Source organism: Penicillium brevicompactum (assembly GCF_028827555.1).
Source record: "Penicillium brevicompactum strain IBT 35665 chromosome Unknown utg000002l_segment0_segment0, whole genome shotgun sequence".
In the NCBI taxonomy this organism is placed as follows: Eukaryota; Fungi; Ascomycota; class Eurotiomycetes; order Eurotiales; family Aspergillaceae; genus Penicillium; species Penicillium brevicompactum.
The window spans coordinates 14,181-38,933 of NW_026623205.1; the positions used below are offsets into that span (position 1 = coordinate 14,181).

Sequence of the window (24,753 nt, forward strand, 5' to 3'; positions counted from 1 at the left end):
ATGTGTCAATTATTGTTTCAGGCAACTGATACTACTCTGTCAAATCGCGGGAATCGAGGTTTGGGCGCGGGTCTTGATGAGATGATAAATTTGGGGGTGAAAACTGAGCATGAGCATGTTACGGAGGTTGACTGAGAGGAAGGCAGGCTTCATATACTTACTCTCTCTCGCTCTCTCTTCACCTTTCTTTCTTCCATCTCTAGATTAGTGTCACCATAGCAGAGGACCTGTATCCCCAATCTCAAGTTCTCTGTTCACGGCTTAGCCCAGACTTCATTTACTCGACCATCATGATGACTCGACAATCAGTTGAAAGGGCAGCCAAAAAGACAGTCCAAAAGACAAGCAGAGGCCCCAAGTTGACGATAGGTCTCTTCCTTTAACATTCAAAATAGGCGATTAAGCCAACACATAACTACTCTGTACTCCTGTTTATAAGCAACCGTAATAGTCTTTTTGGCCCCGCGTGAGTGCGGCACTGAGGCTTGTTCTTGATACTGCATCCATTGAATTTATATCAACTTGCTACTTTTAGACAATCTCTAGGACAGTCAATCGCCCTGAGCGAGATCAATATCTTCAGGTCACTTTAGACACCACTTAAAATGCAAATATCTTGATGCGACTGAGGTCTGCCACCCAAAAATCTAGCAATCAGTGTGACGTGTCGGAAACTCATCAGCACCATCGCTCAGCTCAGCAATGCACAGGTCCTCTTCGTCGGCCTCTCTTCATACCCCGGAAGCCTTAGTTGCATTATCTGAGGTCTCTTCCTCACTCTCCAAAAATGCCACAACTTGATCATAGAGACCTAGTTTTCCAATAAAGCTATACGCTCCATACGAATAAGCTAGAGCCTGGGTCCTCTTACTGCTGAGGCAGGTTGAAAGTAGGCTATCGCTGAGCTCAGCAGATTTTACCATTTCGATGTACTCTTCTCGCTCACGCCACACTTCTCGTACTTCCTCGTCAAATGGCTGCCCATCTTGGTCGTATTTCCCTGGCAGATCGAAGGACATAGGCATAGCTGTGAGGAAATCCGGGAACGTAAGAAATTCAATAGGAACAGTACAAGCTCCTTCCCAATCAATAATTCCCGTCACATCGAAGGTATTCTCATCCACCATGATGTTACTATGAAGAAAGTCCTCGTGTGATAGAGGGAAAGGCCCTTCGTCACATAGTGACAGCCGGCTAGCCATCGATTTGATCTGTGATGGGAAGTTGTCGATACTAGCCAGCATTCGTTCAGCTGATATTGGAGCTCTCTGCATCATGTGTTTGATTGTGTCTTTATTCTGCTTGAACTTGACGCTGTCGGCCCACGCCTCGAAGAATGCAGTTGCTGTGTCAAATGGACCACCAAGTCCTGGCAAAGGGCCACACTCGTATCCTCCGTTGTGGGTACGGATTATCGCCCCGATTTTTGGAAATCGCAAAGAAGCCAACTGAACCTACAGTACTCCGTAAAAGGTAAGCAGCTAAGCAAGACGAGAGCTCATAAGACAGCTTGAGGGGACAAACATGACATCTTGCAACAGAGCGGTAAAATATTGGTCGGTGTTGTTTTGGTATCACGCCGCGATGGGCTTTGTGGCCGCCAAGGGTGTCCATAGCGACACTGCCAGGGAGAACCTCCATCAATATGAATGTGTTACCCACTGTATTCTTGTCGTCAAGCTCGAGTTCATAAGCATAAACCCGGGGAACTGGTATGCTTGAATGCTCCTTGATGAATTGCATTGTTGCAACCTCGCTTCCGAGTTTAGGGCTGATAGGGATGGAGGTATTTCTTTGAATATGAACCCGGGCCGCCCAACGAGTCCCATCAGAGAATTCCAGTAGACGAACAATATTATTAAGCCCATTTGCGACCTGGTTTAAAGCAGTACACTTCAAATGACCATTCAGATCTGAAGCAATTCGACAGAGCTCATTCCATTGAGTTCGGTTGAAACAGTCGGTGGTTTCCCTATCACTCTCTTGCAGGAAATCTTCAACGGTAGCCCAAGAGGTTGAGTCGATAGACATAGACATAGTTGTACAGATGATAGTGGAACTAGTAGATGTGATAATCAAAGCCTGCTTGGATATAAGAATGATAAGGCGAGAGCATTGTTTCCTTGAGAACGGCGAGGTCAGAGGGCCCGGAGGATTAGCGGTGTGACTTGTCAGCGAGATCCTGAAAGTAAGCTCGCATATCATATTATACCAGACAAAGCGGATCGGCCTCTTTAGCAGGCTCCATTAGCTGTAATTCCTAGTGTTGTATTGAGGATGTAGGAATCTCTCCAGGGCTTTCTCAGAACGAATGCCAGTTTGCCGTAAATATTGAGTTTGAATTTGAAGGGAAATACCAAGACAGTAAACTTGTCAACCTTGGAAAGGGATTTTCCAACACACAATCGGTGTTCGCCTGGTGATGGCAATTGGATTATCGAGGCTGAGATTGGCGGATGAAGCAATATTATGCTTGCTCCAGACACTGACTCTCTTCACTAGCAAGGGGTTGATACCTGCAAATGACCATGTTTCTCTATCCATGCGCGATTTCTGGCTTTCAGCGCTGTTAACTAAGGCTAGGCATGCGATGCTGAGTTGAAATGCAACGCCTGAGAATGAAAGACTGGAGTCGATGAAGAGCTCATAGATCATTAATTATTTGGTTTCGTAGTCAGATCATTCGATGATATCTTGGGAATAACGCTGTGCGGTTGTTCGGCTTGGTACTTCTATTAAAACAAATCATTGTACAATCACCCGGACGCCTCGACCTTAAGTTCGACTGGAGCCTCGGATTCATCCTCAGGCTTATCGCCAGATTCGGGCTGGGCCTGCTTTTCTTGCTCTGCCTTCTCCTGGCGCTTTCGCGCCCGTTCTATCCCGGCCTCTTTTTTCAATTGCTTTTTGCTGGGCTTTGTCGCAGCTCCAGTGTTGGTGACCTTATCCGATGGCCACTGTTCCCTGCATTTGTTCTCATCCTCTTCGCTCCAAGCTCGAGGGAGGATGGCAAATACCAAGTATGAGGTATGCGTTCTGAGATCTATTTCAGACCGATGCACCAAGCGACCTTGGGCGTACTTGGGTATACCAAAGTCTTTATCATGGAAAGTGCAGTCTCCCTTCTCAATAGGTTCATAATCTGGGTGACTCCTGTTGACTCGGTTTTCACGGACAAGCTTCGCGTGTTGTTCGTCACTGCGAAGCTTCTCGACTGCCTGCTCAACAGTCTGGGGGAACACGGTTGCACCGCGCTCGCCTTCGGTATCCAGACCGACACGATCGCGCTTCACATCAATTCGACGCTGAGCAACTTCCACCATAGAAATATTAAGCCATCCCATCTGGCGCATGGTGCGGATCGTGCGCTCTACCTGTTCGAGACAGGGGGAGAAGGTACACAAGTAGGCTGGCGACTCTGGATCAAGAGCTGACTCTTGACCAGCAGGGGGATTGCGTACAAGATGCTTCAGGGCAAGCCAGGGTGCAGGTAGATCGAGGAAGATCGCGCTAGCCTTGGGCGATTTACCAGTGTGAGGCGTTCCCAAAAGGAAGCCATCCTCGTACACGTCCCGATGCGTGACCTCAACTAGGCCATCGAGTCCATGGTCTTTGATTTCCTCTTGCACTTTGCCCACGCGCTGCTCGTGGAATTCAAAACTGCACACCTTTCCTAGTCGGCGCTTCTTGGCCGTAGGCTCGGTCTCCGGGTAGCCGTTAAACACGGCGCGAACCGATGCATGTGTGAATGAGCCACTACCAGCTCCGGCTTCAATGACTGTGCAGCCTGGTCGTGCGCGCAGTCGGTGAAGAACATAGCTGTAATCCGGGGTGTACACGACCTGCGTGCGGTGCGGCAGAGAAAGCGTCCATGCTTCTGGTGTTGGGGCGAGAATGTGTAGAAAACCACTGTCTGCGGCGACGGGTGTCCTTAAAGCTGGCTTCTTGTTCTCCTCCTCCGTAGCAGTCGGTGTTGCGGGTGCGTCGAGATCTTCAGCTTTGCGCTTGTTGGTTGGTCTACGACCGCGCGAGCCGGTATCGACCTTGGAAGCTACCACTTGAGATCCCCAAGGCTTTCCAATCAAGGTGCTGTGCGGGAATGAACCAAAGCGGGTGTTGGTGACCTTGCCTTCGAAGTAGCCTTGGTTCTCATCGTCATGGTCGCGAAGTATTGTCGGAACGAGCTGGTCGCGACGAAGCTGCAGCAGAGCGAGACTGTCTGCGTCTGCTATAGGATTCGGAGTCAAAAACGGAGACGGCATCGTGAATGAGCAATGACTTGGAGAACGCCTCTCCGCAGAGAAAAAGACGGGGCTCATTGCCTAATGGGGCCTCGAATTAGGGCACAGGGCTGCGGTGTCGAGGCGGTGGACGATGGCAATTGATGGTCGCCAATCACAGCCAAGCCGCTGTTGATGAGTCGATACCAGAGCCCCTCTAAGCGCCTCGCTCCCCTCTTTATGCTCGCTCCCCGATCACTTTACTTTTCCTTCTCTCGGTCCAAATCTTCACGGTCGTTCGCTTTCTTTAGGTCCATGTCTTCTCGCCAGCAGCCGCCCTGGCAGCAGCCACCCACCGGTGCGAATGCGCAACTGCCCGCATTGAAGGTCTGGAACTCTTTGACAAAGTCAAAGACACCTTTCGTTCCAATCGACCCTGCGGGTAAGAAGGTGGAGTGGTACGCCTGTGGACCGACTGTCTATGACGACGCGCATTTAGGACATGCTCGCAACTATGTCAGCACCGATATCATTCGTCGAATTATGCGCGACTACTTCAAGTTCGATGTCAACTTTGTGATGAACATTACCGATGTGGACGACAAGGTATGGATATATTAGTGCCGCGTCGAAGCATGCGCGTTACTGAGAGCAGTCACTAAATTTTCCATAGATCATTCTCCGCGCCAGACAACAACACCTATTTAACGATTTCGTCACCGCAAACCCAACGATCACACCGGAAGTCCTAAATACCGTTAACCTCGCCTTTGCCGCTTATATCAAGAAGAACCTGCCCTTGCTCGACTCCGCACTCCCCGCTTCGCAGTACCAGAAGGAAGTCGAGAAGACATATGCGACTATCTTGAACGGCGGAGCTTTGCCAGGGAACGAGAAGGCTGGTGATGATGAGGCAAAGGTCAAGATGCACATCAAGACGGCTGCTTCGGCCGCCAAGGTTATCGTGCTGGCTGAGTCCCACAATGACAAAAGTGCCGGTCCCGCAGTTCTCCCCGAAACCTTCTACACGGAGGCGCAAGATCTTATTCTCCCATTTTTGGATGCGCTCAAGGGTGCATCTGTTGACGCGAACGACCACAGCATCTTTACCAAGCTGACAAAGAGATATGAGGAGCGGTTCTTGACGGACATGCGCGATCTGAACGTTCTCGACCCCACTGAGCTGACTCGAGTGACGGAGTACGGTGACGAGATCGCGGCTTTCGTTGACCGCATTGTGCAGAACAAGTTCGGATATGCCACGGAAGATGGATCCGTCTACTTCGACATCAATGCTTTCGAGGCTGCTGGTCACCCGTACGCTCGCCTTGAGCCGTGGAGTCGGTCAGACAACAAGCTGGCCGCGGAGGGTGAAGGATCTCTAGCTAGCAAAACCACTCAGAAGCGCGGAAACTCCGACTTTGCTCTGTGGAAGTCTTCGAAGCCTGGCGAGCCCAGTTGGTCTAGTGCCTGGGGCAAGGGTCGTCCTGGATGGCACATCGAGTGCTCAGCCATGGCATCTGCCAGACTAGGCAAGCAGATGGATATCCACTCTGGTGGTATTGATCTTGCCTTCCCTCACCACGACAACGAGCTGGCTCAGAGTGAAGCCTACTGGCACGATGGCCACAAGCATGACTCTCACGACCAGTGGGTCAACTACTTCCTGCACATGGGCCACCTGTCCATCCAAGGATCTAAGATGTCCAAGTCTTTGAAGAACTTCACAACCATCCGGGAGGCCCTCGACCGCAAGGACTGGACCCCACGCAGCTTGCGTGTTGTCTTCCTTCTGGGTGGCTGGAAGGACGGTGTTGAGATCACTGACGATCTTGTCGGATTTGGTAGCTCATGGGAGGAGAAGGTCAACAACTTCTTCCTGAAGGTCAAGGACCCGTCTGTTCTCCAGTCTTCGGGCACAGACACCTCTTTTGCCGCTGATCTGGAAGCCACCAAGAAGACTGTCAATGAGCAACTCTGCGATTCTTTCAACACCCCAGCTGTTATGCAGTCGATCTCTGAACTCATCTCCAAGTTCAACATTGCTGACAAGGCCAGCGTGCCTGCCGAGGACATTCAGGCGGCTGCTCAATGGGTCACCTCAATGGTGAACATTTTCGGTCTTAACGGCACTGCCTCGGCCGATAGCTCCGAAATTGGTTGGTCTGGTATCGACGTCCCTGGCGAGGCCAAGCCTTACCTCTACCCGCTCGCCTCTATGCGTGACCGTCTCCGCGAGGCTGCACGGTCCAAGGCTGGTATCACCGCCAAGGATCTCGAAGAGGCAGTTGCCCGCACATCCCCACCACAGGAGGCGTCTGAGTCTGCCAAGCCGTACGCCGATATTTTCGAGAACTTCCGCAACAACGTTGCATCCTTGGAGTCCTCCCAGTCCATTGGCAAGGACATCTTGTCTCTGTGCGATCGCGTCCGTGACATCGATCTTTTCGGCGTCGGTGTCTACCTGGAAGATCGGGAGAACCAACCTGCCCTCGTCCGACCTGTCACCCAGGAGATGATCAAGGCTCGGGCAGACAAGGAGGCCAAGGCCAGCCAGAAGCTTGCGGAAAAGAAGAAGCAGGAGCAAGAGGCCCTGAAGAAGGCAGAGAAGGGCAAGCTGAGCCACTTGGACATGTTCCGTACCAGTGAGTACAGTGCCTGGGATGACGAAGGTATCCCTCTCCGCGATGCTGCAGGCGAGGAGATCAACAAGAGCCGGGGCAAGAAGCTCCGTAAAGAATGGACGAACCAGAAGAAGGCTCACGAGGCTTGGTTGGCGACTCAGGCCAAATAAAAACGCCCACAAACAGCATTTGATTTCATAAAACATCTTGGGTATCTTGGTATAGTAGGTTGGGGGTGGGTTCTACTTTGCATCGCGGGGCGTTTCTTGGCATATCAATATACCATCTTCTATCCAATGTCAACATTTCCTAATCGGGATAATCTAAGCACTACCCCTCAATCCTCACCTGCAGATTTGATGACTGGGAGAGATTCGTCTCAATTGTAGAGCTCGTTGTCACGCAGTTTTCAAATATTCACGGATGAATGTTTAGCCCGCTTTGGATTCCCTGTAGTACAGCAGCACTTTGGTGAAACTCCAATGCTTCATTAGTCCACAAAGCGAGAGTTCTGAAGTACTAACGCACCGATGATGCAGCATGTGGTGTAAAATCGATAGTCTCAATGGTAATCTAGATCAAATGACTCGGAGGAGCCAGCCCCGGAAATTCTACCCCACTAAATCATGTCATGTTTAACCGTTTATCTGGAGAATGTGGGATGACTTTCCCCCTTTTTTCCTTCCCCAGACTTTCTCAACCTCCATTTGCACTCCATTTGTCTGCTCTCATACAATTTTTCACCTACCTCGACTTTACCTAATTTGATTCAAACGCAAACATGGCAGTCCAATCAGGCCTCGAGTATATGCGTTCGCGTACGGTAGTCGACTGCGATACAATGGACGAAGAGGGTACAAGTCATGGTCTATATGATTGTGTTCAAGAACTAATATTCACATTTTAGTCGCCAAAACTCTGGGCCCATTCCAGGATTCCACTTCTAATCAAGTAGGTAATCAGTGTATTTCGAGATGCTAGAGCTAACTAGGCTAGGCCATTGCCTTCGGGGAACTATCCAAGCCAGCGAGAGGAGAGTTGATTGCTGCGTCGCTGGCCGATGCCAAAGCTCTTCACCCAAAGTACTCTTCAATTTCCATTGAAGAATTGGCTGTTGAAATTGCTGTATGTAACACCGGGCTCATGAAGACCAGCAATTGAATAATAACACTACTCGACAGATGGTTCGCATGGCCGTTGGAATGGCCCAGCATATCCGTGGGCTCGTTCATGTGCAGACCAACCCCTACTACTCATACTCCACAGAGAAGACTGTGGTCAACGCACTTCGTGGGTATCATAGAATCCTGGTTGCATATTTATACTGATCACCATCCACGACAGGAATTGTGCAATTGTTCCAGCATGTTCAGCCCGGGTTTGACGTAGCCCGTATTTCAATCAAGATTCCAAGCACATGGGAAGGAATCATGGCTTGTCGAACTCTCGAGCAAGCCGGCGTTCGTACCCTTGCAACAACCCTCTTCACAATGGTCCAGGCTGTGCTAGCGGCTGAAGTTGGCTGCACTTATATTGCACCATATGTGAATGAGTTGAAGGTTCACTTTGATGCCGGGTATGTGTCTATACCAAGAAATAAAAGACCTGAAGTATGCTAATATGAGCATAGATTTGAGGACAAGGCAAAGCTCCTGCCACTGTGTGCAGCTATTCAGAAATACTACAAGTCAATCAATTCGCCAACTAAGGTTCTGCCTGCAAGCTTGACTTCAGTTGAGGAGATCTTCTTCCTTGCAGGAGTGGATCATCTGACTATTGCGCCGGCATTGCTAGAGCAATTGACTCAACCGTATGCTGGCAATATCCAGTCTTTGTTCGACATGGCGCCCACACTTCCTATCCCTGCAAAGGGCGTGTCTTTCATCAACGACCCGGGAAGCTTCCAGATTACCTTTGCCCGAGACCAGGGTGGTGCTAGTCAAAGAAAACTGACTGAGGTATGTCCACCGTCTTAAGTGATTCATTGTGAAGCTTTCCTAACTGCTGTCAGGCTGTGAATATCTTCTGTGATTGCCAAGACAAGCTTGAGCTACTGATGAAGACTGCTGCTTGATAGTCTTTGCCTTTGGTTGATGACCGCCCAGACATAGCTCAAATCACGATATTCACGTAGGTATCTAGAAACAAGAAAAATTAAAAGAAACGAAGAGATGAGTCAATGTTTTGCTCAAATGTATAGTTGCACGTGACCGACGACGTCATTTGCCTTTGAACCCGCGGAATGGGACTTCTCCAATTCTTTTCCCTCAATTGTCGGGGGGACTTCTATTTATTGCCTCCTGTGAACCCCCATCTAATCTAATAGAAAAGTTGTGGGTAGATTGATCAATTGTGTTGCTTTACGCCGCTACGAAAAATTGTGATTTGAATCATACGATTCCATCATGTTCCCCTCCCAGGCGGCTAATTTCAACATTGAGGCCCTGAGTGGCATCTGTGGGTAAGTCCAATCAGCCGCAACCTCTCTCTTACCCTTGGAATCCAAATCAGTCCTTTTGTATAGCTGTTTTGTTCAGGCATGTCACGCATACTTGTGCGACAGACCTCGGGAGCACTACGCATATCGACACAAGCCGATCATTTTCTGTTTTAGTCACATTTAAACTGAACAATATGCTAACCAACTCAGCTCTATTTCCATCGCCTGCTGGGTCGTTGTTTTTTCTCCTCAAATTATTGAGAATTTCCGCCGCGGCTCCGCCGATGGCCTGTCACTACTTTTCCTCATCGTCTGGTTGGCCGGCGATGTGTTTAACATCCTCGGCGCCGTCATGCAAGGTGTGCTGCCTACTATGATTATTCTTGCCGTGTATTACACACTTGCCGACATAGTATTGCTGGGACAGTGCTTTTACTACCGAGGTTTCAGCCTCAAGGATGAGCTCTCTTCCTCGCCCACACCGGAGCTCCTACACTCCGATGCCGAACAAGGCGGCAACGGGAGCCAACAGGAGCCAACAGAACAATCAAGCCTGATCCCCAAGTCCAACGGCAGCAACAACGGTCATACTCAGGTTCAAGGCCATGGAAGTGCGTCTCAGGACACCCGAGACGGGCGCCCTGTGTCAGCTGGGAGAAGAGCCTCCGCAACATCTTACCATGACATATTCGAGACTTCGGCCCATCTATCCCCCGCCACGCCGTTCATTGAGCCGTCCTCTGACTCAGCGCAGTTACGCGCCCAGCGAGCCCATCGTCGCCGCATCTCCGCCCTTCAGTCCATTCTGTTCAACCTGACGGCCGTAGCTCTTGTATGCGCTGCGGGTGTACTAGGCTGGTATGTCAGTCCAGCTGCGAAGTCTTCCTCCCCGGACCCAGAGCCCATCACCCTGGATCTTTTCGGTCAAGTGTTTGGGTACTTCTGTGCGGTGCTGTATCTGGGATCCCGCCTGCCTCAGCTGCTGTTGAATTACCGACGCAAATCAACTGATGGAGTCTCGTTGTTGTTCTTCCTATTCGCCTGCATTGGAAACTTGACTTATGTGTTGTCCATCTTGGCCTACTCCCCTGTTTGCTCCAGTGGATCACCAGAGGAAATCATGGGACATCACCGTCATCATGCGAAGTGCCGCCCTGGTGAGGCGGCTGCGCTGTATGGTCAATATGTGTTGGTAAACCTGTCATGGTTGGTTGGCAGTGCCGGCACACTCCTGTTGGACATGGCCATTTTCACACAGTTCTTCCTGTATCGCGATCCAAAGGCTGGTGAGGATGACGAAGAGTAAAACTCCCGGCCGCCTGATAGACTCGCGTCGCTTCATTTGCATCAGGGCCAACCACTACGGATACGTCTCACGTTGACCTTGAAACACCAAACGCAACCCAAAAGAGTTGTCTTATTGTATGTACACACAAAAATAACGAAGGAATGGCTCAACGAATGATCATGGGAGAATGTTGCTTGTTAGATCCCACACCAAGGTGTTGACATCTGAGGCATGGCTTAAATTAGTGTCCTTCCTAACTGAGTGCGGCTCACAGGTATAGCATGCAAGCGTTCCCGAGGTCTGCCAACTATGCTTCCAAGGCTGTTTGCCATGGTCGTGTCGTGGCGAACAGCTTGACTTGACTGTTGTGGCCTCATACGGATCCCAACAGTGTCAAGTTGAAACATCGTGCCTCGGCTTATCTGACTATTCTGACCTTTAATCCTCTAAAGTTACGAGGAAACGCAAAATCAAACAACGTGTGCCCAAACCCCCTCGTCAGGCATGACTTAAAGTAGTATCACGGTCCATACTAATGTCATCATCAACTATGACTCGGGCAAGGCGAGGGGAAGAGCAAGGATCACATACTCGCGATGAGGCCTGTGCGAACACCAGCAAAGTGAACCATGGAACCAAGTAGTCTCTCTCATGCCTAAGGCCGCAGAGACTCAATATAACACCCTCCCAGCAGGTCAAACACTGCATAGCGTGGTTCCTTGCATGGAGCGTAGAGGCCTAAACGAACTGGTGGAATTTCAACTTTACCCCTGAGCCAACCAGCGCGGACAGCACGCAGCTCTACCAAGGCTACGGAGCTAATGCAAAACATGGCTTGTGGGCCAACTCACAGTGTCCAGCGCAAGTCGAATGAAGTTTTGATGGATCAAGATGGGTCCGGCGGCAACATTCCCGCCCAGGAACGAATAGAACTCCATGAAACTCAGAGCTATAACCGCCGACAGCCTATCATTTCATCTTTGAGTTTAACTGCCAGTTTCACAGTCATGAACTGTCTTGCAACCACCCTTTCCAGCCATTTGAGACCTCTTGGCGATCTAGTGAACCCCATCTATGCCTACCCGATCTATACCATCCGTGGTTGCTTGCCAGCCAACAATGTACGGGATGGAACTTTGCCTCATACCTGGTTGACACTTTTCTGCTGCCCTGTTTCCAGCCCAACTATACACTCTTCGTGAGGTCAACAGGTGTTTGAGGCGGAAATCGAGTATATATACCATTCGAAGTCAGGAAGATGTCAGAAGCATACCATTCTAAACATTGCCCTCAACTCTTCAAAGAGCCCGCAAACAATTCTCAAGAACACACCAAAGTCGAAATCCAATCACTCAAACCGCGATGACTTCCCCAAAAGAATCTACATTGCTTGTCGACTACACTACCTCCGGCAAATGGAGCGCAGTGAACCGAGTGACAGTCCCCAACCTGGGCGCCGCTTCCGTCGCAGCTATATACAATAAGCACGGGTTCGTGATTTCAGCAATCTCCGCTGGAGAGAACAAAGAGACACCAGCGACCGCAAAGCTCTGCCAACAATACAAAGCGAACAAGTCAATTGTGTTTGGGAATGAGGACGCCATGGTTTGGATACTCTACGAGAAGGTGAACGCCGTTGCAGGACCAACTCTCAAACCTGGCATGATGGACTCTCAGCCTGTCAAGACATCTGTGCAGATCTATGACGGAGAGTCATATATGGCCAAGACCAATGATGCCGGAGCGAAGTTCTCGATCGCGTTGTCCGGGGGTGGTGTTCAGGCTACCTTGCAGAGACAGGATGGACAAGGTACTGCAGTTGTACTTTCGGGGAACGGGACGGTTATGAAATGTCCTTAAGCTCACCGGTATGAGTTGAATTGCCATTGGGAATTTGATCGTGTTCCAAGATTGACGGAGGAAGAGGTTCTCGAATGTTTTCTTAGAGCTAGAATGTGAAATTTGATGGAATGGATATTATGATGTGAGATATGAGCAACAAGTGAGAAAGTAGTAAATGTCAAGACAAAAGGATTGAACCTGTAGTTAAATCACTTGAAGATATTGATTGTGAACGCCGGATATACATGGGTCTGCATCACCTGGGCACCTGCATGTACGTCAAGTCAAACATTTTACGCAGGCAATGAGTGTTACTGTCAAATGCATCAAAATAAATGGTCCAGCCATGAGGCTCCCCGGTAGATTGAACCTATCTGGCAGCTAAAGCTGCGGATAAAACTAAATGGGATATCTTCAAAAACACCTTTCGCTCCATGCATGCAGTCTGTAAAAGACCAGAAGACAAAACCCATATGAACCGATGAATGAAAATTCGTAAGTCGTGGCCCTCAGGGACATAGGAAAATAACCTCGAGTAATATCGCTCGCAACATGCGGCTTGAAAACACAAATGGAACACGAGACGCATGAAAAGTGGACGAGTGGAGCTTACTCATGGGGGTTAACCTTGCCCTTGCCGACGTCAGACCAGTTGGTGCTGAGCGAAGTGCCCTGGCTCTCCGTGAAGCTCTTGATCATGGCGCGACGAGAATCGTCATCAGCACCGGCGTACAGCTTCTTGAAGAAGGCATCAATGTCGCCAGGCTGCTCATCATCGTCCATATCAGCAGCGCCATCGGTCGAGGCATTGACTTTGGACCCAGAAGAAGCCTTCTCCTCGGCGTCAAGATCGGCCAGGACCTTGTCCCAGTCCTTAGGGCCCTTGCCATGCTGCTCAGGCTCCTTGGAGGACTCGACGTTGTCTGCGCCGGAATTCGAGTTCGGGTTACCGCTAGGAACGACGCCCTGGTGGGCAGGGACAAGTACTTTCATCAGGTTCTTCCACATTCCAGAGGTTTTCTTGCGCAGGCTGACTTCGATCTTCGAGCTCTTGGCGACGAAGGTGGATTGTTCAGGGTCGATGGGAGCCCACAGGGGATAGATGTACGCCTCTGCGATCGAACCGGACGGGGTTGGGACCTTCACCACCAGCTGTTAAAAGATTAGCTTGGGCCTCCAGCCAGATTGACCCAGAAAATCACTCACCGAAGTCTCTGACATTTGGACATCGACCTCCACGTTTTCAAGAGTCATGTTCTTCAACAAGAAAATCACAGACATGACTTGAGGGGTTTCGTACCAGTCGGGCCGGATCTCCACAGGGCGGGTTGACATATCCTCTTCCTTCTTCACGGGAGCAGGAAAACGCGAAGGGTACTTGGCCAAGACAACATCCAGCTGGGCCTTCAACTGCTCGGAAGTCGGAATTCCAATATCGCTGAGGTCATCGTCGATGTTCACAACCCACTTCTCATCGCCTTCGACCTTGTTATCCCGCAGAGTCTTCATCTTGGCCACCCAGGTAGGGACGGAAGAGCGGAACTTGTTGATCGACTTCTTAGGGTCAGGCACGGTGCTCTCATTCTCAATGGACAAGGCAACGTAGTTAAAAAGCTTCTCGGCATCTCCGAAGCGTTCCAGCTGGAAAAGAGAAATAGCACGGCGCATGACAGCGGCAAGCATGATCTCGTGGCCACCGCGTTCAACAGCTAAACGGACGGCAATCTCCGCGTCATCGAGCGCATCCTGGTACTTGGGGCCGCCGTCTTCGGGCTTGAGGCGGGAAAAGGCAGTAGAGCGCCCAATGTAAAATACGGCAGCCCGGGGGAGCTCGGTCAAAGCTTGGGTGTACTTCTGAATCGCGAGGGGGAAATCAGATTTCTGCATGGCCGCATCGGCGTTCTTTGCTGCGTCCATGTTGGCAGCAGGCTCGGGAGCGCGCGATCGGGAAATGTACAGAATGGGTTGGGGGGTTGGAAGAAAGCACTCGGAAGCTGCAGAGAACCAGGGGGGCAGAGACTGGACAAACTCTAGAAGCGATCCAGATCCTTTCCTCCTCATTGGGAGGGCTCAATGTCGGAAGCTCTGGTTCCATTTCGGCGAGCGGTGAGTAGAGCGGTGAAGAAAAAAGGATCCGAGGTCACGTGCGCCGTGACGTCATTGGAAGACTCACCCTCTGCCGCTCTTGCCGCTCTTGCCGCGCTCCCCCTTCTGCAGCTTCCCCACCAACTGGTCAATTTAATTTGGCCGCTGCATGTGTAATGTGTACTCCTAACTGTTTTATCTCATTGGGAGATTTTACGACTACGGAGCACAAAATGACTTCCTGGACTCCAATACAGGCATGGTTTTGCCAGAGACGTCTGGAATCAAATATCCATGGCTGGAGACTCCTGTCAGTGCAGAGATCCTACAAGTGCTTACCTTTTAAGTTCTCAGTGTGCTCGCAGTTGTCTCCTCGCCTTTGGCCAACTCTCATGTACCCGCAAGCCGAATACGAACTATACGAGCCATAGTTCGGCCAAGAATGGATCATCTTTATCATCCTAACTATGTCTTCCCTATAATGAACTGCCTCTAGGGTTTCCGAGCTTTGTTCCGTGGACTTGCCATACCGAACATCTAAGTCTATTTGCTCTAGGCTTCAGTGAGCAGGTTACTGATAGGTATATGGCGCTTTGAAGATTGGCCATTGTTTGATATTAGGTACTAAGTATAAGAAAGCGCATTAGGGCTCCATGGCAGCACGTGAGAACTATCCTTTGTTACGAGAAAAGAGAACGTCCAAAAAATCATGCATTAAAGGCTCGTACATTTGGTTCACATGAATCTGAGCCCCTCCTATCCGCCTATTCGCCTATGTGCAATGAAGCAATTTAGCCACCTGGACACACTGGCACCCGCACCAGGGCAGCAACAAGATCATTGGACCCATCCATTGAAATGGGTCCCAGACGAGACTATCACGCGCTGCCAGCATTGGTACGATTGGTCCCGAAGGCAGGCCACGCTTCGAAGACCAGCTTTCAGGGCAGAGTTGTCTTCGGGGCATGCATTCTCGAATGTTGCCCGCGGGCTTGCTGCTCTGCTTTGTCCAAAGTTCTGATACCAGCGATTTGTACAGTTTTGTGTCCAACGGCGATCAGTTTGGAATTGGCCTTCCCCCAAGTCCAGCCACTTTGTAACCACGAATGCGGCTCTGGCCCCGCCTGCCAGATTGTGGACACGAAGCTCATGGTTAATTGAGCATTCGCAATTTATCTTGCGAAGAGTGGTTTCTTCAACACAGAATTGCCGGATGGTTTGGTCTGTGTAATGCTCTTCGGCAGGGGTCACCATGGAATTGAGGTCTTTCCACCCAAATGAAAGAGTATCCCGCCAGAGCTTCATACAGATCTTGCTGGGAAATGTCTCGGCTCCTTGATCGCGACGGTAGAGAATTATTGTCTGGGCTCGGAGATGCAAGCTTGGTGGGTTGCCACATATCATGGCCTCGACTGAGAACAAGGTGTGTTTGCCAAATGTGGGATCAGTTGTCCAGCCAGAGTATTGGGTCACTTCTTTGTATGAGAGCGACTGGGTAGTTATTCCACATTTATGGCCCACATGAAACCGTTTCATAGCGGATTTGAGTTGCACATGGTAGAAAACGTATTCCGAACGAATGTTGGGCAGTTGTAGGCACCTCAATTTGGCGTGACAGGAGTGGGCACATGGGAGCTGGGAGGTCGATTGCGAAACTGGGCCAGATAGGCCAAAACCATCGCCTTTGTGTTCGTGGAATTCTTTGCATATGTGGCAGTAGACGGTCCGTAAAACGGTATCTTGGAATAACATGTAGAATCGGCGATTGGACTTGGCAAGGGAGCGAACATCTCCTAGGGACAGGGATTTTCCGACCATCAGAATGAGTTCAGTGGCAAGACTACCCAATGACTTGGGCTTGTAGGGGTCCATCGTGCAAGATTGAACCACGGCGAGAGGATATCGTGGTTATCGGGTTGGCAGATTCGGCTGATAATCCGGCGAAAGGATGGTAGGAGGATCAAAGGAAATCGCGAAGTATGAAGACGCGTAGAGACGAAATAGGACGAAAGAGGATGGTAGGCCAGCGAGAGAGACCGAGGCAAATCAAGCATCCCCGGAAGCAAAAGGGTGCAGCGGGATCACGCGCTGCCACTGTCATTTGGCAAAAGAGTTGGTTGAAATGTAGTCCACGGACGGTTTGTCGGCTTCCCCCAAATAAATTGTTAATTAAGTACATAAACCCAGTATTATTCCGCGATAAGCTGTGCAGGATGCCACGGTAGAACATTGTTTCAGTTCAATAGAAAGGCCATCATTGATTGCGGCCTATATGGACTGATGTTCATCCATCTGAAGCACCCTACACAAGCTCCCCATTTCCGTACTTCCGGCCGTACAAGCCCAAGGCCCGAATAGGCCAGTAGAACTTGTAGTTCGGATAAGAGATCATGCTAAAATTGTTAGCAAATCCATATCGGATAAAATGTGGACAACTTACCATGACTGGTTGAAAACACCCTCAATGGCCTCTTGCAACCACTCTCCATTCTTTTGCTGACGGCTCATCAACAAACGAATACCCCGCTCCAAGGGCTCCCTGTGGGGGTATCTGGCCTCCATCAAGCCTAACAATGCCCAAGCAGTCTGGCAAACCTGTGACTTTTCATGCTGGACGTACTGATGAGTCGCAGAGCTAAGGTAAGATTCTCCCCAGCCGCCATCCGCCTGCTGCTTTTCAATGAGGAAGTCACAGCCTCGCCGAGAGTCTGCGCTCGTCTCATACGTCTCGCCGACACTTGCTAAACTTTCAAGTGCAAACAGCGCGGCATATGTGAAACAGATTCCCCAAGAGCCGTACCAGCTTCCATCGGCCCGCTGGACATGCTTGATGTGTCCAACAGCCTTCTTCTTTGCATCGAGAATTTCAGCAGCGCGGTACTTGGGGTAGAACTTGCTGAAGAGAGAGAGGGCAGTGACCGAGGCGGTTGTACATTCTGGGTGGTCATAGCTGATCATGATACCGCCAAAGACTTCAGCGGCATTGAGCCATTCGACTTTGGGAGATGCGCGAGTGATCTCGTATTCAGAGAAGCCGCCGCTAGGGTTTTGCATGAGGAGCAGACAGTCCACGGCGTCTTTGAGGCGCTGTTCCGGGATGATCTTGGGGAAATCGTGCATGTTTTGCAGTTGAATTGTGGAGCGAAGACCCTCTGCGGTGCAATCGCTGACTGTGTAGCCTTGGTCCTTGGTGCTGAAAGGCCATGCTCCCTTGCGGTGCTGACGATAGCATTTTTCTTGGTCTGGCACGTTCTCACGGAGTTGGTGGTCATCGAGGAACTCCAACGCCTTCGTCAGCATGGGTCGCCATTTGGGGTCATCGGCGAAACCGGCCACAACAATGGCCTGGGTGATGAATGCTGTATCCCAGACTTGCACTCCATTGGTGCCGTTTGCAAGCATTCCTTCGCCCTTCACCCACATGTAATCGTTGAGCCTCTCGCGGTGTTGACGGACGGAGAAACTATCAGGACCCTCCGTGATGAAGCAAGCAACCATGTTCATCGGGTTGTTGACAGGTCCGAGTCCAGCATATTTCGTGTTTTCGTCTTCCATGCGAATCAATTCCCAGGTCCAATCCTCGGCCCTCTTGACAACAGCTGGAATACGGAGGTATGGGTTCCAGACACGGACAAGCAGCTCATTCACACCATTCAGCAACCATGTTTTGGGGTAATAATTGTCGGTCTCATGAATCGAGTTGCGATGGGCGGCAAAGTCAACAGAGTCGTAAGGCTGAGTGTACAATTCCTCGCGAATCTGCTTTGTCAAATCATCCAGAGGGTGCGACCACTGCTTGGACCACAGATATGACATCGGAAGGAACACTTGGCGCATATGGATCCACCACCTCCAAGGGGCGAACGGCACCCAATCAGGAAGAAGCCATATCTCAGGAGGGACCGGGTTGACGCCCTCCCATTCCATCACGCCCAGAATACTGAGCCAGAACTTAGCCCAGTGAGGGCCATAGATGGCGCCCCCGAATTTGTGCAAGAGACCCCGAGCTTTGATCATGCGTGGATCCTCTTCGCTCACGCCGATCAGGCGCAGTGCGACGTAATTCATGCTGGTACCGAATACCGAACTGTGGCCTTCAATGTGCAAGCCCCATCCGCCGTCTTCTGGGTGCTGGCGAGCAAACAAATAACGGGTGATCTCCGTCGCATATTCAGGAGGGATAGGGGTTTTGGTCACGTAGTACGTGATCAAAATACCAGGCAGCAGGAACATCGGGCCACCATACTCGCAAGCCCAGTTTCCAGGCTCCAGTTGAAGGTGCGAGAAGAATGATAATCCATTCTCTGCAGCTTCCAATGGCGTCTTCGCCTCTGGTAGTTCTGGAAGGCCCTGCAAACACGTCAATCGATTGGTCATGGTAAAAGGCGACGATTTTAACATACAGTCGGCAGTCCCAAGTGATACTTATCAGCTATTGACTGTGGCCACGCCTCGTTCTCGGTATCAGATTCGAGATAGCGCCATGTCTGACGGCCTTCTTCATCGACCAATCGCCAACGCGAATAGTCGGTCTGCGGATCTCCATTGACGTCTGGGGTAAGATGGCCCTGGGCTGGAGTCCTCCAAGGCCCAATATGAGGTGTTGTAGACATACTTGAAGCAACTGGATTCGATCAACTGCTGCCAAACAGAGGATCAACAGGAGCTTCCGCGGGTTGGTGGATACCGGGGAAGCTTAGTCATCGGTATCAAAACTGCACCGTAGCTCGAAGAATATGATCTTCAACAGCTAATGGATAGCTCAAAAGCAGGCTATCAAAGCATCAACCGAAGCAAATAGGGCTGTACGAATGATAGCCAACGCGAAAAATTTTCTCAACGAGAGTGAAGAAGTTAAGAGCGAAACGGTGAGAAGCAAGGTGGACGAGCCAACCGGCAAGACGGGATGGGTCTCCCCACAGCCGGCCATCTCGCCCCCGGCGCACCATCAGCACCGCAGCATCGGGCCGAACAATCCACATTGGAAGTCCCGGCCAAAATGAGCACTATAATTGTGTCAGGATTGCAGGTACATTGAATTTGATATTGATATTATCCTAAGGTGTGAACAGAGTATTTGGGAGCGTTTTCCGTATCGATTCATTGTTTTAGATTGGGATGCCAACTGGTCACCGGAAGTATATGCAGGTCACAGGTTCAAGCCTCAGGCGACCATAGCAACTTTAATCTACAAAGACTGGGGTCTCTCCCATGAGACTTTTCATCTCAATCAAATGGCATCTCCATCATTCCGGCCATTCGAGCTGGATGAGCAAACTGTCTCGGTGCAAGAGTACATCGAGAATGCGTTGATGGCACTAGTTCATGAGCTCTCACTACCTGCGTCAGAGGCACACCTCTCGATCAGTCTCAAGCGTCGAGCCAATCCCGCCTGCTGCTTCATCAATCCCATCACCGGGGCTCTAGATGGAGGTTCGAGGGTTGAATCTATGAGAACATATTCTTGGCCTGGGAAGACGCTGTATGAGGAATGGAAGTTCGGTATGAACTTGGGATTTCTATGTTTTCTTGACCATAGCTTGTGAGAGTCACTGACAGGCCACACTATGTTAGCCGTCATCCTTCGAATCATGTCTATCTTGTTGGACGCCATTCGGACGGGGCAGCTGATCTCCAAAAGGTAGGTTGGCCTTGGGTCTAGCTGAAGAGGGTCCGCTGACAATGCCTCGTCAGAGATATATATTATATCGAACCCGAGTTCTTTCGTGCCCAATATATAGTAAACAATATCATTGATGATCTCGCCTGCACCATCGGGGTGAACAGAGGGGCTCTGAACGTGGTATGTGGGGGAATGTCGGAGATTGCAAGACTTTCTCACTGACATTAGGTTCCTCTCCACAGGAAGCGGCTGGCAAAGGTCTTGTCGCAGGGAACTTTCGTCTGATTCGCGAATCACAAGTCGTTCTCAATGCACAGTCGCCCACGGAGGTGAGCCGCCTGTATTTCAAACAAGATAAAAGCTTATTCAAGGACAGGACACTTTGATCCCTCGCCTAAAAAATGGCGATGAGATTGACATCTCGAGGATTCGATGGGTGATGGTGATAGAGAAAGAGGTATGAGGTCAAGACCTTCAAAAGAGCATGGACTCACCAATGCTCTTCACAGGCGGTCTTTCATCGACTCGCACGCAGCGGGTATCACATCCGAGCAACCGCAGGAGAAGGAATCCTGGTCACGGTTAGTGATAGACTGCGCCATCAGCCAAGCCTCCTTCTGACCAGGAGACACACATAGGGCAAAGGTTACCCGGATCTTTCAACCCGAGCATTCTTGCGCAAACTATATGATGTGGCATCCACCAGACCGACACCTCTTCGTTTCTATGCCCTCACAGATGGCGACCCACACGGAATGGCCATCATGTCGACATACAAGTATGGCTCGGTAGCGCAGTTGCATGAGAATGCACGACTCAGCCTTCCCCGACTCCAATGGCTCGGTCTTCGGGTCTCGGATATCGTTGCCGTTCCTGACGAATTTGGGGACAAAGCCCTTTGCCCATTGACCAAGCGAGATCGCAACAAGATCCTGGCTATGCTGCAAAATAGTCCTGTATGGGCGAGTGATGGTCCAGAGCCTCAGTGGCGAGTGGAGCTGCAGCGTATGCTGATGCTCAATTTCAAGGCGGAGATTGAGGTCCTGTATGAGCACACTGGGGGCCTAGAAGGGTGGATTGATCGCCGCATGTTCCGGCAGGAGTGAAGATCATCGAGAATACCTGCAGGGGCGAAGGTATCAATATGCCAATAAATGAGTAAACCGCATATAGATTAGTTCAAAATAATGATACACCACCCGGACATATCCTGCCCATGATTTCAATGGGCGGATATTAGCACCTGGGCATACAACCAATAAAAGACCAAAAAGTGAACTGTCAAAAGTGCATGTACTTGTATTCGCTATAGATGCGAAGGATCCGAATGCGCTGTACAAACCAACATCCGAACCATGCGGAAAGCAAACCCTGACGCCGGTCATCAATTCTTAACTCTTGCTAGCAGTATGGAGTCCCTGAGAGCATCTACGCCCACTCAAAGCCCCAGACCCTTCTTCACCTCATCCCGGACCTTGGCCTCATACTCCGGTCTGCGTTCACGCCACATCTTGGCAGCCTCAACATTGGCAGGGCTCTCGTCGTTGGGCTCGGCCAGCATGCTCATGACCGAGATGAGGATCTTCTCCACGCTCTGAATAGGCGACCAGCGCTCCGAGGCATGTTCGTAGTGGTTGGGGTCATCGCCGGGGGATGGAGGATAGAAATGCAGACGGTTCCGTTGGGATACACTGTGATCGATTGATTAGTATGGATTTGCCACCGGCATGAAGAGGGCGTACCGTTGGGGTGCCAGATGCCTCCGCCGATGAACTTCATCGTCGGTGGGCTGAGAGGGTAGTCCTTGGGGAACTTGAGCTCTGCTGCGAAAACGCCGCCTTCGAAAGGTGTTTCTTCAGGGCCTTGGATCAGCGCTTCCCAGTAGAACATGTCATCTTCGGAGACTGGGCCGGCGGTGATTCCCTCTGGTGGATTGGTGGAGAGATTCTTGTACTCGTGGAACAAGCGCTTCTGGGCGACGGTGGACACCATTTTGAAGTGACAAGGCAGTGAAAGAGTGAGTGGCAATGACTCTGCGGGGTGGTGGGATAAACGTTGGAGATGGAATAATTCCGGGGCGGTGGACAGATATACTCCACCCAATCAGGAAGCCCCGGCAGTTCCAAGATTGTTGTAGGCAAAACAGTGGACTTCAACAGGGTGTCATGGGAATTCAATTGTGTTGTTACATTTTTAAAGTGGCATTCTAAGAATGCTTATTTACAGCCATCGACTCTAGAAAAAGTCAGACCAACTATCACCGCCCTCACCGGCGTCGCCACCACCTCCGTCGCCCCAAGGGTCCTGCTGACCCCAGGGGTCCTGGGGTTCGTCATAGAAGCCAGATGACTCTGCCTCTGTGGGCTGCGACTCTTGCTGACCAGATGGCGCTGGAGAGTTTGGATCAGTCGGGTGGCCTGAGTGACCTCTCTGCATAGCGTCATATCCAGCCATGGCACCTGCACCCGTAACACCCGCAGCCATGCCGTCTCCCATGCCACCAGTAGCTGCAGCTCTGCCAAGGGTTCCAGTCGCCGCTTCTCCAACAGCGCCAGCTTCCGCGGCACCACCTGCTGCAGCACCGCCTGCTGCAGCTTCACCACCCATACCGGGGAACCAGAGAGGCATGAAGCCAAAGCCACCGGAGCCGCTGTGGCGACTGAAATAGTCAAAGTCAATGCTCACCGCAGTAGCGAGCATAACAGCTCGCTGGTCAAGGCTCATTGCGCTGGGTGCATTGTTTGAAGACTCGGCGCCGAGTCCCGCGGAGTCCATTCGCATAGCATAGACACCGGTATCGGTAAAGAATTCCCGGGCAAATCCTGCAAAGTTACGATTGACAGATCCGATCAATTGATTATTTGTAGATTTCAGGGAAAAGTCCCATGATAGGAAAGGTTCGTCCACAAATGCGAACTGGTTGAAATGGCCAGAGTTTGGGTCAGACGCGGATTGGAGCTGAATTTGATTCCCTTGCGAGAGGTCGGTCCCTGTTGAAGAAGCTTTTGATCCCATGTCGGTAGCTAGGTCGGGGGATCTGTGGTGGGTGAAAAGATTGTACTTTCGCCGTAAGGGTGCCCACTGCTGCTGGGCTTCGCCAATGACACGCATCTGATCGAAGTCAAGTGGCGATACACGTGCATTTGATGTAGATGCAGGCGTAACGAGGGATCCTGTTGAGACACCATCGAGAGATGTGGATGGGGAGTAAGAGTTGGGTGTTTGGTCGAGAGGATCGTAGACATGGATCTTGGAATTGATCCAGGCAAATGGACGATGGAACTGAGTCGATTAGCCATATAGCACAGCCATAACTGATGATTTTCAATATCAAAACTTACTCGCAGAACTTCATTCTCATGACGGTCAAAGACATGCGTCACGAAGCTTCGGTGAGTGCGGAAGGATTGCCGTGCTACTGCATTTCCAAGTCCCTTTTCCTGCTCGGCCATGTATCCAATGTGATTTCCTTGTGCATCCATGATGATATATTTATTAGCCTGCTCGAAACCACTGTAAAGACAGGTTAGTAACTGTGCTCAAAATGGGACCAATGACTCAAGCCGCACTCACATCATGACGTTCATCATTTCAAGTTGTCGCTGTACGACCAACCCTGAATTTGCCAGAATTGACGTAGCTGGGTGCAACTCTTTGAGTACCCCATTGGGATCTTCTGGTATATGGACTGGAGCAAGCAAGGTGTTTTGCGACGGGTCGTAGTTCGGATTGGCAGCATCTCGAGGTTCGGGGGCAGCGGGATCAGGCTGTTGTTGATCGGCTGATTGGGATGGTCTGACTGTCTTACGCGCTTGTATGGGGTCTGGCCGTTGGATACTGTTGCGAGGACCGCGCTGAGAGCCGTGGGTTTTGAAGCTGGAAAGAGCTCGAAAGCGATTCGAGGCCAACTGCATTTGCAGTGGCCGGAGTCTTAAGCTCCACATATCGATTGACGCGTGCTACAGCGAGTAATGGCGGCACAGCTGGGTTGTTGTTGTGCGGGAGGAAGTTCGCGACGAGTTGGAGATAATGAAGCGAGGCTCAAATTATGACGGAAGTCCCCCGCACGGTACGGAGCGCGGCAGTATATAGTGGCCATGCGCCCAAACCCTATTTTATCGTCAAGTACACGATTTGACAGCAGATGATTCGGCATTTTTACACACAAACCAGAGAGGTTTTCGGTCACCACGTATGGTCTATGTACATTCATTGGCAGGGTGCTGCGTTCTTGGCTGGATGGTCTGTGCATAATAAAGACATGATGATAACCTGGACATTCGAATGACCCGTGAGTCTCGTGAATGGCGCAAACATTTTTGTTACAAGATGGCATATGGCAGAGACTTGATTATATTCTACTCGAGTCGCCGGAGACTAACTCGACCTAGACCGAAATTCCTCTACATCAATCTCCATATTCGGGTCCCAAGCCCATTTCAACACGTGAATACCCTCCCCGTCCTTACTCGAGAATGAAATAAGATAGTAAGATGCCTGATAATCCGTTATTGTTCGCCCTCTCCGAGCTACCTCGTCATATCGCATCCACCAAGAGAATACGTCGTCGTGGTAATGGGTAAGCTGGAACACTTCGGAGGCTCTACCCTGGAAACACATCTGAAGAGCGC

General features: G+C 50.6%; 12 protein-coding genes across 12 annotated transcripts; 5 read left to right on the forward strand and 7 right to left on the reverse strand.

The window, feature by feature from the left end:
* Positions 1 to 731: 731 nt before the first annotated feature.
* Positions 732 to 1,743, reverse strand: N7506_002770 (phosphotransferase family protein; the record flags this gene model as incomplete). Its single annotated transcript, XM_056952065.1, has 2 exons — positions 732 to 1,454; positions 1,525 to 1,743. 2 exons carry the CDS (start codon positions 1,741 to 1,743, stop codon positions 732 to 734), a joined length of 942 nt encoding a protein of 313 aa, XP_056813757.1.
* Positions 1,744 to 2,756: 1,013 nt separating this feature from the next.
* trm61 (tRNA 1-methyladenosine methyltransferase subunit GCD14) lies at positions 2,757 to 4,262 on the reverse strand (the record flags this gene model as incomplete). Its single annotated transcript, XM_056952066.1, has 1 exon — positions 2,757 to 4,262. The coding sequence occupies one exon, from the start codon at positions 4,260 to 4,262 to the stop codon at positions 2,757 to 2,759; it is 1,506 nt and encodes a 501-aa protein (XP_056813758.1).
* A 153-nt stretch (positions 4,263 to 4,415) lies between these two features.
* N7506_002772 (cysteine--tRNA ligase) lies at positions 4,416 to 7,014 on the forward strand (the record flags this gene model as incomplete). Its single annotated transcript, XM_056952067.1, has 2 exons — positions 4,416 to 4,826; positions 4,894 to 7,014. The coding sequence occupies 2 exons, from the start codon at positions 4,416 to 4,418 to the stop codon at positions 7,012 to 7,014; spliced, it is 2,532 nt and encodes an 843-aa protein (XP_056813759.1).
* Positions 7,015 to 7,625: 611 nt separating this feature from the next.
* On the forward strand, positions 7,626 to 8,918 carry N7506_002773 (transaldolase family protein; the record flags this gene model as incomplete). Its single annotated transcript, XM_056952068.1, has 7 exons — positions 7,626 to 7,698; positions 7,752 to 7,795; positions 7,841 to 7,969; positions 8,026 to 8,134; positions 8,189 to 8,420; positions 8,475 to 8,802; positions 8,856 to 8,918. 7 exons carry the CDS (start codon positions 7,626 to 7,628, stop codon positions 8,916 to 8,918), a joined length of 978 nt encoding a protein of 325 aa, XP_056813760.1.
* Positions 8,919 to 9,249: 331 nt separating this feature from the next.
* On the forward strand, positions 9,250 to 10,590 carry N7506_002774 (PQ-loop repeat-containing protein; the record flags this gene model as incomplete). The annotated part of the gene is made up of 2 exons (XM_056952069.1): positions 9,250 to 9,305; positions 9,495 to 10,590. 2 exons carry the CDS (start codon positions 9,250 to 9,252, stop codon positions 10,588 to 10,590), a joined length of 1,152 nt encoding a protein of 383 aa, XP_056813761.1.
* Positions 10,591 to 11,934: 1,344 nt separating this feature from the next.
* Positions 11,935 to 12,432, forward strand: N7506_002775 (uncharacterized protein; the record flags this gene model as incomplete). The annotated part of the gene is made up of 1 exon (XM_056952070.1): positions 11,935 to 12,432. One exon carries the CDS (start codon positions 11,935 to 11,937, stop codon positions 12,430 to 12,432), a length of 498 nt encoding a protein of 165 aa, XP_056813762.1.
* A 591-nt stretch (positions 12,433 to 13,023) lies between these two features.
* On the reverse strand, positions 13,024 to 14,331 carry N7506_002776 (co-chaperone SGT1; the record flags this gene model as incomplete). The annotated part of the gene is made up of 2 exons (XM_056952071.1): positions 13,024 to 13,566; positions 13,621 to 14,331. The coding sequence occupies 2 exons, from the start codon at positions 14,329 to 14,331 to the stop codon at positions 13,024 to 13,026; spliced, it is 1,254 nt and encodes a 417-aa protein (XP_056813763.1).
* A 1,005-nt stretch (positions 14,332 to 15,336) lies between these two features.
* N7506_002777 (uncharacterized protein) lies at positions 15,337 to 16,371 on the reverse strand (the record flags this gene model as incomplete). The annotated part of the gene is made up of 1 exon (XM_056952072.1): positions 15,337 to 16,371. One exon carries the CDS (start codon positions 16,369 to 16,371, stop codon positions 15,337 to 15,339), a length of 1,035 nt encoding a protein of 344 aa, XP_056813764.1.
* A 430-nt stretch (positions 16,372 to 16,801) lies between these two features.
* N7506_002778 (terpene cyclase/mutase family protein) lies at positions 16,802 to 19,112 on the reverse strand (the record flags this gene model as incomplete). Its single annotated transcript, XM_056952073.1, has 3 exons — positions 16,802 to 16,892; positions 16,940 to 18,849; positions 18,903 to 19,112. 3 exons carry the CDS (start codon positions 19,110 to 19,112, stop codon positions 16,802 to 16,804), a joined length of 2,211 nt encoding a protein of 736 aa, XP_056813765.1.
* A 621-nt stretch (positions 19,113 to 19,733) lies between these two features.
* On the forward strand, positions 19,734 to 21,228 carry N7506_002779 (uncharacterized protein; the record flags this gene model as incomplete). Its single annotated transcript, XM_056952074.1, has 7 exons — positions 19,734 to 20,001; positions 20,074 to 20,140; positions 20,194 to 20,302; positions 20,365 to 20,451; positions 20,499 to 20,579; positions 20,632 to 20,703; positions 20,761 to 21,228. The coding sequence occupies 7 exons, from the start codon at positions 19,734 to 19,736 to the stop codon at positions 21,226 to 21,228; spliced, it is 1,152 nt and encodes a 383-aa protein (XP_056813766.1).
* A 332-nt stretch (positions 21,229 to 21,560) lies between these two features.
* Positions 21,561 to 22,114, reverse strand: N7506_002780 (E2 ubiquitin-conjugating protein UBC7; the record flags this gene model as incomplete). The annotated part of the gene is made up of 2 exons (XM_056952075.1): positions 21,561 to 21,813; positions 21,846 to 22,114. The coding sequence occupies 2 exons, from the start codon at positions 22,112 to 22,114 to the stop codon at positions 21,561 to 21,563; spliced, it is 522 nt and encodes a 173-aa protein (XP_056813767.1).
* A 243-nt stretch (positions 22,115 to 22,357) lies between these two features.
* On the reverse strand, positions 22,358 to 24,066 carry N7506_002781 (scramblase family protein; the record flags this gene model as incomplete). The annotated part of the gene is made up of 3 exons (XM_056952076.1): positions 22,358 to 23,404; positions 23,464 to 23,635; positions 23,696 to 24,066. 3 exons carry the CDS (start codon positions 24,064 to 24,066, stop codon positions 22,358 to 22,360), a joined length of 1,590 nt encoding a protein of 529 aa, XP_056813768.1.
* Positions 24,067 to 24,753: the final 687 nt, after the last annotated feature.